At 32.0% G+C, this 12,206-nt stretch overlaps 1 protein-coding gene across 1 annotated transcript in view; it reads left to right on the forward strand.

Annotated features, from left to right (window-relative positions):
- Window positions 1-4,682: 4,682 nt before the first annotated feature.
- The window catches only part of nAChRalpha2 (nicotinic acetylcholine receptor alpha2), a 65,931-nt gene continuing 58,407 nt past the window's right edge, over window positions 4,683-12,206 (forward strand). Inside the window, exon 1 of the mRNA XM_040716792.2 lies at window positions 4,683-5,085. Coding sequence (XP_040572726.1) covers window positions 4,906-5,085 — 180 coding nt within the window. The 5' untranslated portion in view covers window positions 4,683-4,905. The remainder of the gene's footprint in view (window positions 5,086-12,206) is intronic.

Consider the following 12,206-nt stretch of genomic DNA (forward strand, 5'->3'; position numbering starts at 1 on the left):
AAAGGCCATATCATGCTAACTGAGTGTCCAATTCTGAAATTATTGTTTTAGAAGTGTAAGTTTAATAACATAGATGCTATTTTTAAATATAATTAAACCACGATTATATTGCTTTTGTTGAAATTTAATGAAAAAATCCCCCTAGCCCATATTTGTATGATCTCAAAGCCTCTATCTAGTAGTAGTGGGCGGCCATTTCCAAGGACTTCATGAATGAATGCATAATCGAACATAAATTTAGGAAAAAATTAGATACATTTTCAATTTGATTTTAGGTAGAGGTTTTTTGCTTTACCAAGTGCCTTCTCTTTTGTAAGGTTATTTTTTTCCCTCTATTTGTTTGCTAAACAACTGGATTACCTCAAAAGTTACAGATCCATATTAATCAAACTTGGTACAAAGATTTTATATGGTCACAATCAGAGGCCATTAATTTTTAAGAGGTATAGGTCAAGGTTAAGGTAAGAAAAAATGTAAAAAAGGCATAATCGATATATTGAAATACATAACTCCATTTTATTTTAGGTGGAGGTTTTGTGCCCTACGGAGTGTTCATCTTAGTATTAAATAATTTTTTGGTAGTCCTCTTAGAAAATGTGAAATCCGCTGTGTACTCTTTAATTGAGAAATATAAGATAATAAGTAACAATCTGAAAAAAAAAAAGAAGCAATCCAGACCGAATTTTTCTTTGAGACCGTTACAGACCAAACTTCATTATAAGATCGAATTACTTCGGTCCACGTATGCTCTCCGACCCGTCTAGGATCTTCAGAACGAATCCCAACACTAATTAGTACAAGGATTAGGTTAAAAATCCCTACTCAAATGCACAGGGAATTCATTTCGGCTCAATTTATTTACCTATGACCTATATATGAATGTATTTTGTGAAAGGGAGAAAATCTTAATTCATAAATAGACTGATAAGTCCATTACTTACAAAATTGAAGGATACAAAAACCTTCATAAGTAACATAAAGTGTGTGTTTAATATTTATAAGGGGAACAAAAAAAAAAAAAAAAAAAAAAATGGGGAATGGAGCCATTTCCACTCGCCTTTCATAATTTTCACATTAATGATAATAAGAAAAGGAACACTGTGGATAAGTAGAACATCTGGCCTTTGAATCTGAAATGAAGAATCATGCTTACATAGTAGTATTTTATATCTAAAAGATAATTTTCCATTATATGAATACATTAATAGTCCAAATTTGCAGAAATATTATTTTTTGGTGTTAAAAAGTCACATAATTACATATATTAAACCAAATTTAATTTGCGACATTTCTTTTTCATTTTGCCTCATCTTCGTTTCGTCATGTGATGTATTGTTTAACTCAATTTCTTCTCTTATCCTTATATTCTTCATCATTTTCTTACGTCATGTTTGTTTTCATCACAATTTGTCATACCAAGTCTTGTCTCGTCACATTTATCGTATATATGTAAAACGTCGGAGCGACAGCAAAATAATCTAGGCATGTGACATCTCCTCTACGTGCCGAGGAGGCTGCAAAAACCCTTGGTGTCTACATCCGGACTTCCTACAACATCAAAAAGTCTATTAAGGATGGAAATTGAGACATACTGCTAAAAAAGAACCAAAACTTATCCAGAAACAATATGATTGACTTCTGGGCTGCTTCCTTGTGGTACTTGATGAATAATGTCTGCTGCACCTCTCATCCAAATATTGATGCTCTCCGAGCTGACATTATGTGAGTGTGGCACGCCATGGGCACTGCCTTTATAGTCCTTGCCTGTCAATTTGTTTGCTGGTGTGTCGAGTCTGTTATTACTTTTAAATAAGGACATATCAAATCAAAAATTATATAGCCCGGTATAGTTTTTAAACACTCCCAAATGTTCATTTCGCCTTGTTACATTTTATTTCAGTACATATCATGTCATCTACGTTTCTCAACCAAACATTTTGTCTCGTCACGTTTTGATTCGTCTAGTTATATTCAGTCACATTTTGTGAAGTCAAGTTTTGTTCCTTGAAATACGTATTGTGTATTTTTTTTCGTGTAGCCTTGTCCTATTTTATTTCAGCATATTTTGTCTCGCCCTAGTCTTGTCAGATTTTGTCTAGTCCTATTCTTGTCAGATTTTGTCTTTTCACATTTTATTTCACCAAATATCTTCTCGTCTTCGTTGCATTACGTTTTGTTTCATCAAGTTTTGTTCTACCACATTTCGTATCTTGTTTTTGTTTTTTTCGTTGAGTCTAGTCTCAGTTTTTTTCAGCAACTTTCGTGTTGTTTCTGTTTCGTAACAATTTCAACTCGTCCTTATTCTTTAATGTCTTGCTTCATGCCATTTTGTCTTGCTTTTATTTCCTTAGACACACAACTTTATTCTAGTTTTCTTCCCGAAAAAAATGTTTATAAAATGAAAAAAATAATTTCAATATTTGAACACAAATTATTCCCAATATAGAAACATATTTATTTTAAGAAGCCGATGTTAGTGGTTCGGTTATGGGTGTTAGTCCTATACTGGTAGAAAATATTTATAATTTTTTTTCGTTTTTAACAGAGTCCAGTTTGGATCTTTCATTTGAATAATTCAGTCAGGACAAAAAAAAAAAAAAATCCATCCTGATCAATTTCATTCGAAATTCCCTATTGACTCAAGCAATAACAGCCTCTATGCACTGGCGAACAGATTGACCGCTTTTGATAACGAAGCCTACCATGCTGTCAAAATGACATCTCGGAGGAATCCAAATTTGAAGGTGCGGCAGATATTTTTCTCCAAGATGCCTAAAACTGCAAATTCCAGGGGGTGGAGGTATAGGCTGGAGGTGGGCCACATGGAGATAGAGAAAAAGTCCACGCTATTGTTGCTACAAAAGTGTTGCTGTATGTCTCAATTCCCATCTTTAATGCACTTATTGACGGTCTCTGAAACCTTCTCGGTACTGACACCATGTCAGAGAAGATTGCAGTGGTTTTGCCTATTTTGTATATATGCGGTAAAAAAACAACAACATGTTATTGCCTATTTGAGATGTTGGTTGGTTGTGTAATGGTCCTCGTAATTAAAACTACCGGTAATTAAATGTAACTACAGGTTTGGGTCCCAAATGGTCAAAAACGAAAATCAGTCTAAAGTCACTTTTCAGTCAAAATGAAAGAAAGGTTCACGATTTGAAAACGATTACATTTTGATCTACGGTATAAGACGACGGTTTTGACCGAAATTTGCTTTAAAAATATCAATTAAGGCCAAACCCAAGCAATAATTGACTTTGAAACAAGTCTCAACACTAATCTCTTCAAATACCGGGTGGTCCATTGAAATCTAAAGACTTTTAATTCAATAATGGAATAAGGTTGAATGATTGAAATTCATTCATACATCGATATCGTAAAGCATCAATAATTAGTTACAAAAAAAAAAAAAAAAAAAAAAAACTTGATCTCACTAGCTAACGTACAATTCGAGAAAATGACACTTGAATGTGATTTCCATACGTGCACTCCAAGCAGTTGAGCGTTTCCAGGCCCACTGTTTACGGCGTTATCAAGTCCAAAACGTTAAAAAGAAAGAAGAGTTTGGTCAAAACGGCCATACTAGACCCGTAGGAGTTAAAGAAAATATCCCAAGCTAATCCCTGAATTCCATGAGAGCCCAAGGAAGATATCTTGGGGTTACACACCAAACTGTCCAGAGAGCTATACAAAATGGTGAAAAGAGCCTTGTGAGAGTGGAGAGGTCACTTTTGGCACGATCAATGAAAGAAACACTTCTCCTACGTTGCAAGACTCTTTAAAATTTTTACAGCCCTGATGCCCACCCCCTCAACAACACGTTTTGGGTGCAAGGGCTTCAGTGCCAGTCATCCAAACTCCGAGGTCCTCAAAGCCACTGTCAGCCTGCACTGAGACGCCAAGACATAGGACTACATCTGTAGTGGGTGAACGGACGCCACCTGAAAGTCATCATTGCCACTACAGACAGCCACATTAATTATTTAGAGCGTTCAAATACAGATCTACACATTTATAGTATTAGTTATGTTGAAATTCTATTGTTAATTAATAAATTATTTTTCTTGTTGAAGTTTAGAATTCAAAGTGATGTGATTTTAATGAACCACTCGGTATAAAGTCCTTTTCAATATTTGAAACCCAATTCAGTGTAAATAGGTATATAAATGTATTAATACTTGTGTTTCCTAAATGAGGCTATTTCTTGTCAAAAACAAAACAAAAAAAACTACAGACTTTTATTGGAATAAGTAGATATCCCTTTTTTTTATATTATTATGGATGTTTTTAAATCATTCCGAATAAATAACATTTATTATGAGACATATATATTTATTTTAAAAAGAAACTGTCAAAATATATACTCTCTTCATTTGTATATTGTTTCATGTCTAACAAATATACTGTGTATTTGTTTTATGTTTGAGTGCTTGTACAAAAGTATGTTAGAGGCAAACTCCCTAGATATGTAGATATACATATAGCGTTTTTGATGTTGATTCTATATGTATAGAAGCAAGCTTCTTCTCGCTTACTTTTGTTCTGAGCATCCACCAAAGGAAAGCCTTCACACAGACACACAAATGAAAAAAAATAAAAGATGAGAGAGAAGCATCAGAATTGAGCGCTCTCATAAGAGAATTTCAAAAGTAAAAAAAAAAAAAAAATTATAAATATATAAATTGAAGAAAGGACCAACAAGTATAATCTTAAGATGCGGATAGATAAGAGGTGAAAAAAAGAACTGCGTACCCGATTTCTTTTTTTTTATTCCATAATTATTTGGATAATTAGCAGTTTGTTCATGGAGTATCAGGGAGTAGTGACACACTCAATAACAATGTGCGTTTTTTCATTGACTTCCTCAAGATATTAAAGTGATTCATTAAGAAGGGATCGAAAATGCTTTTTATTCTCATATTCCTCTCGTTTTTTTACAATCCTTCGAACGGAAATCCGGATGCAAAGAGACTCTATGATGATCTCCTTTCGAATTACAATAGACTCATTCGTCCTGTGTCTAATCACACTGAAAAAGTGACGGTCAAATTAGGTCTTCGTCTTTCGCAGCTCGTGGATTTGGTAAGGCACTCTCTTTAAGCTCTTTTATTTCGTAAATTATTCAAGTATATTTATGGTGCGTCACCATAAAAACAATCTTACACAAAAAGGGAAAAACATCTCTCTATATATATTTATATTGTAAATGTAACGTACAAGTAACAACTTCTATAAGCAAATTTTACAATTTGCAAAGAAAAAAAGAGAAGGATAATTTAAAATGAAGGATTTAAAGTACTTTGGAAAAAGGTAATGGAATAATCTATGGATGAGCGATTTTTAAATGGTATAATTTTGGACTATTGTTTTAAAAATTACAAGAATATTCATACTTTGTAGCACCCTATGAACTTCAAATGCAGATAGTTATATTACTTATCTCTCTCTCTATATATAATATGTAGAGTTTGTGCGGTTCCTTTATGGGTGCCCAAACCGGTTTAAAAAAAACATTATTTAAACAGTTTGACTCACTTTCATATCTATTTGACTTTGATAATATAAATATATCAATACTTTGTCCTGGAACACGTTTTTCTGCGGATCCAATTAATTTATTCAGAGAAGAAAAAAATGATTATAAATTTCTTTTTTGCCTTTGATGGCTTTTTATATTTGTCACAGGATATCCTGCAAACAACCATTGCCATAGAATAATTTGACCTAAGTATATTTAGCTGTAATTTATAAGAAAATAAGATTTATATGTTCTTTTTATCAGGCTTAGTTGCTCTATATATTTTTTTCCAACTCTTTATTTGTACAGAAAAGTTGCTTCTTGCATATAAGCATTTTAGTTTGAAAAAAAAAAAAAGGTCTACAAAAAAGGACATTAACATATTAGAATGCACTCAAACAAAACGTACTTTAAACGATTGCTAGAATGACTTACAGCAAGTTTATCAAAATTAAAAAAACAACAATAAAATTTGCAGTATCAAGAAAAACGAACAAACAAGCAAAGGACTATCTTGATTTAAACTTTTTGAACTTGATAAATTGCAAATAATCTTACTCTCCAATTGATGATCAATTTATCAGTGTTTTTTTTTTAATATGTTCATCGTTCACGAACAATTTTTTGCTAGTGTTTATTTTGACTTTATTAAAGCTGTAATCAATATTCTATAATTATTGAGGAGAGAATATGCTACTATAAATTGCGTTTACTCACAATAGACAGAGAGTAACACGGATTATTCGTAAGGAAGATATAAGTGTAAGTCGTTACATAGGCTGCTATATATATTTCAGGCCTAGGCTACACTAAGTGTTGCCCGGTGCAATTTCACATTTCTTTTGGTAAGTTTGACATTTTTGTTGCATACTCATACTCAGAATGTTTTGACGTGCGACCATCATTTGTTTTGTTTATAGTTACTTGAAAAAATAAATTTGGCAAAAAAATGAAATTAAATCATCGACATTTTCGTGCGATCATTTTTCACAACTTTCGACGTGGATTATCACGACCAGAGTGTATTGATGAACTTTAATCTTTGTAAAGCGATGAATCACCATCCTGTAGCACTTTGAAAAACTGGTTTAATGAATTCAATCGTGACCGACGCTCACTCAAAGACGAATTACGTGAAGGTAGTCCAAAAACGGCCGTTTTGCCAGAGAAAATTGATGCCGTGTTGAAGTGATAATGCAAGATCGTTTTGTGACATTCTGTGAGATAGAAGCATCCTTGAGCATTTTTTCCACTACCATACATTCGATATTGCATATACACCTCGTCAAACAAAAAAGATTTGTTTTTGTTGGATCCCGCACAATTTGACAATCGCTCAAAAGAAGGCTCGTGCGGGTTGGGGCAAAGAAATGTTGAAAAAATACACTAACGGTACTTTAAAAGACGTTTATAAGATCGTCACAGGTGACATATCATGCATCTATCCATATGAACCCGAAACAAAACAACAATCGACCGTGTGGGTCTTTGAAAACGAGCCAAATCCAACGAAATTTGTTCGTGGAAGAAGCACTTCGAAACAAATGGTCGCCTGTTTCTTCGGCAAAACTGGTCAGGTGGCGAATGTTTTACTTAAACATTGTAGGACGGTCAATTCTGAGTGGTACATCACAATTATTTGCCTGAAGTCTTCAGGGAAATTCGAAAAACGAAGAAAAGTATACCTATCATTGTTTACCATGACAATGCAAGCTCTCACACATCGGCTCAAGCCTGCCCTTTTTGACCGGCCAAACGTCGAATTGATGTGTCATCCCCCGTACAGCCCTGACTTGGCACCCAATGACTTGTTTTTATTCGTGCAAATTACTAAGGTAAATATCACAAAATGGCTTGGGGCAGTATACGCTGCGGCGTAAAATTTTGTGGCAAATGTACTGGATATTATATCTAACAAATATTGTACTCTATCTATAAAGTTGTAAAAAATATGACCACCCGCTACATTTTGAAAAATAAAATGAAACTTAACGTGTGTGGTCATAAAAGATGGAGCGTCACCCTGGGATTTGTTGCAGAGTTATACTTGTCAGTCTTTGATGAACACAAAGTAGAATTGGTGATTTACATCCGAGTAATTCTAGCAAATGTTCTTATTTATTTCCGTCTCCCCTTCCTCCCTTGTCACAGCTGATTCTAGCTGATCTAATGAAACATCATAAGCATTATTCTTTATCTTCTCAAAAACATTTTTCAAATTGCCAGGGTTACAAAGTTGATTTTTTTTTAACTTGCCCATTGTTCACATGATTTTCATCACTACTTATAACTCCTGACCAAACCCTCAGTGTTACTTTCCCTCATTCAGGAGCACACGTATTTTATACCAAGATGTTAAATATTAGAAAGAATGTGCTGGAGGAAAACAAGTTGGTGGTAACGACGTTTTATTACTTAAGCTACCGGGAGCTGACATATGAAGTAGATAAAGGCAAATCCAACACACAATATTTGGAAGGACATAGGCAGATTTTACTCCGATGTTAATCCTCAACTCTACACTGAATCCAACAAGGACTTATAGTTATAACTTCGCAACAAACCCTCAAGGTTACTCTCAATCTTGTATGCGCACATATGATTGTTCAATCAGGTTTGGAGTATCGTTAAATGTACTAGGAAATGAAGTACACTACTTTTGTCTTAAATAATAATGAAAACAACTAAGGAAAAGAAACTTCCTTCTTCAGATTACCAATCCCAAGAAAACAGGCCATATACAAAATCACTCTATTTATATCACTAATAATACCCCCTCTTTACACAGAATACTTTGTTGGGGTCTTCCAATTATTTTAAAGGAGTTTCATACAAAAGTACTCAGACCAATTATTCCCCAACATCTCCTCAGTCCAACTCTTTGACATTTTAAAGTTGATACTATCATGGTATCTCTCTATAATTTGATTTTATCTCCTCAAGAATATACCAATAATGACATTGGAAAAAACAAACAAAAAACCACTGTGTTATATGCAACATAAAAAGGCATCGCCCTTGCCTAATATCATATTTTTTTAAACGATGAGCAAAATTGTCTTGGACCCATCAATGACATAAGTACAATGAAGTTCGCTTTCAACCAAATTAATAATGTGTAAACGTTTATATAAGTAGTCGGGGAACAGGTGTAAATTACCCCATTTGGGGTATAAATTTTTTGGGGTAATGGGAGTACTACCTCTTAGTATTAAATGAAATAAACAATTAAACAACATGCAACTACAAGGGCGATATCAGGAGTGGGCTGGAGGGGTTGTAGACTATGGGTGTAAAAGATCACTGACATAAAGGACGTGCCAGCCTATTTTAAGCCCAACCACAATTCAAGTCCAACAATACATATTCTAGGTGCTTAAAAAACAAGTTTAAAAAAATTAATGAATTTTTGCTTTTCAATAGAATTTTTTTGGTCAGGATGAAAATTTTTTACGCAAGATTAGAGATAAAAATTTATTTTTTGGTGAATAGCAAAGGATTTTGAAATATTTTTCGACAGAATAATAATTTTTTAGCCAGACTAGCGATAAAAATTTTTTTTTTTGGGAATAGCTATGGATTTTTGATATTTTTTTCAAACATTTAATAAGTGAGTTTTTTTCCAAACAAATTAATTTATTACATTTTTTTTCAAAAATATTGAATTTTTCAATTTTTTTATATGATTGAACTTTTCAATTTTTTTACAAAAATAAATAATAGCTATAAGTTTTATAATTTTTTTGCGAAAAAAATATTATTTAAAATTTAAGTTTTGAAATATTTTTTCTAAAAATTATAAATATTTTATTTAATTTTTTTAATTTTTTTAAAGAGTGTAATATTTGAAATTTAATTTTTAAAATGTTTTTCTAAAATTTTTGAATTTTTTTTTCCCAAAAAATTTAATTTTATTTTAACAGATATGGATTTTTGAATTTTTGTTTATAAATTTTTTAGTTTTGGAAATCTTTAAAAAAAAATCAAAAAATCAAGCCCAAATAGCCAAATATAACCCTGCAGATGCCCCTGAACTTGTTAAGGGTAATCAATTTTACTACAAGTTCTTTTGTGGTAACCGTAAAAAAAGTTACTGAACCTATGATTGATTATAAACTATTTTAACTGATTTAAATATTTTGGGTTTGTTGCTGGTTTGGCTGAAAACTCTGGTATAAAACCCCGATCCAAACCACATAAATAAGAAATTTATTTCAATTTAATATAGAAAATGTACTTTGTACCTATATAATACATACATATTTTAAGACCTTCCCCTTTCTCTAAAGATTGAAATTATATATGTAAACATAAATCAAGAACTCAAGAACATACATACAACCCATCATTTACATTCCATTATTTTTTTCTATCCAAAATTCGTTTCTTAACTTGAGAGTTGTTTCAGGATAATTCATATATATATATATACATTTACCTTATTGCTTTAGAAAGCCATACAATAGTATTTTTTGTGAGAGGAGTGAGTTTTAATTGTTTTTCAAAAGACAACAGAGGTGGGGAAAAAGGCCTTACAGTGCAAATCCCACGCATTTTTCATCACTTTGCGCACAAGTCCATGTTCTGGCCTTATACGATACGCAGAGTTGTGTAGTTTTTAAAGGAAAAGAGAGCCCGAGCAGAACCGAGAACTATACATATATTATACGTAAATTAAGGCCTTGGTTAATAGAAGCTGCCTGTTACATGATTTTGTGAAGAAAAATGAGCTGTTTGTATGAAAATGAGAACCTAATTTATAAACTTAGTTTTTTAATGACAAACTACTCAACTCTAACAATACTTTAAAGAATGGTTTATATCCAGTGAAAAATAGAAACTACTTTTTAAGTCGTGTCGTGAGTCTTAGCTTTTGAGTTTAAGTCAATTATATACCATTTCCAATTATAAATGAAAAAAGTCAAAATGGGAAAATATGAACCTTTTTAAATAATACTACATTAATAGACAAATCAATCTATTAAAAGTATTAGATTACCTCTAATGCTAACAAATTTTTTGTTTAAATTAATTTTTAAAATCTTTTTTTTTATATTCCTTTAATTGGTCAGAGGAAGTTGTAGTAATTAAGTACAAGTAAACATAATAAAATCTCATTTACATCAGCTGAGCTAGGAATCTTCTTTGAAGTCCATATACAAGTATATTTCCTTCTCTAGAAACGACTGGGGTGCATACCTACGCAGTCCAAGAGCCTTAACACTAATTTTAGTTTTGCCGCAGTCCCCGAACACATTGTCCGAGAAAACTCGGCCAGACAAAGGCATCGTCTGTTGCACAACGCCCTTGGAATACCAAAAGGCATCCTAAGCATTTCTACTATCTGTACCAGCTCTTAAACTAGCTATATTTTATTTTAAGGTACAAGATAGGAATTACAGGAAATATTAATAAACCATTACTAATGCCAGGGGTAATTATAAAACAACAATTATTAGATCAATTAAAGCTTTTTATAGCATAAATGATTGAATAGAGTAGTTCAACTTGGTTTATGTGAAAAAGTTAATATACTGGGTTTCATGAATAAATTGAGTAGGATACGTATCACTGTTTTGAAATAGATGTTTGGATTTGAAACTGTCAAGTAGTTATTCAGTGGCTCCCATTGTTAGATAGGTTGATTAGTTATGATTGGTGTGACAAAAGAGACGAAATATCCCATGAATATCGGAGAAGATCTGCAGATGCATGTAGGCAATATAGGATAATGAAAAGTTTGAGATCATATTTTAACCCTGCCATGCTGTCAAAGGAAAAGATTGATATAAAGGGGTGTTTCAGATAAAGAAAATGAGTTCAGAGTTACTCCTTTGACCTCTGGTGTATTATACTGACTATTTTTTTTTGCATCTTTGCCTTCTGCAAGTCTCCAAAAAATTTCATTTTTTGTAAATAATCCTTAGAATTTAGATTTTTTTTTAAATATCCGTAGATTTTAGAAGTTTTTTAAAAATATCTGTAGATTTAATTTTTTTTTATAACTTAATATTTGAAATTAAATTTTTGAAATTTTTTCCCAAAAATTAACTTTTTGTAAATAACAATGCATTTTGGAATTTTTTAAGTTTTTTTTATTTGAAGTTTAATTTTTTTTCTTAAATTCAATTTTTTATGAATAGCTTTGGGTTTTTCAAAAAATTTAAAATTTAATTTTTGCTTTTTGAATATTTGAGGTTTAATTTTTTTCCCCAAAAATTCCAATTTTCAAGTTTTTTCCAAAAATTTAATTTTTGTGAATAGTTTTGAATTCTTTTTCAAAAGTCTTTAATTTTTCAATATTAAAAAACCAAGCCTCTCAAAATATAATCCTGTGTACTCTCCTGCACGTGGTTCGGATTTAGGATATTTTTAGACGTTTTGACGGGAAAACTTTTATTATCAAGTAATTAAATGTTGTTTTTTCTGGAAACTTGGTGTTCAACCCTGAAAAATCTGGAAAAACGGGGACCCGTGAGAGAAACCATCCTGCTATAAAGCACACACATTAATTAACTGTGTTATCATTTACTTATATACGACATACCTAAATTAATTTGACTCTTAATATATCATCATCATATTCATTGTCATTTCTTCCCCCAAGAAGACTCAAAGGTTCTCCCTATTTCTTTCTCTCTAGAGGTATCCTTGTTACCCTTCTTTAATTAAGTAGGATGTCTCT

Source organism: Lepeophtheirus salmonis, chromosome 7 (genome assembly GCF_016086655.4).
Source record: "Lepeophtheirus salmonis chromosome 7, UVic_Lsal_1.4, whole genome shotgun sequence".
NCBI lineage: Eukaryota > Metazoa > Arthropoda > Copepoda > Siphonostomatoida > Caligidae > Lepeophtheirus > Lepeophtheirus salmonis.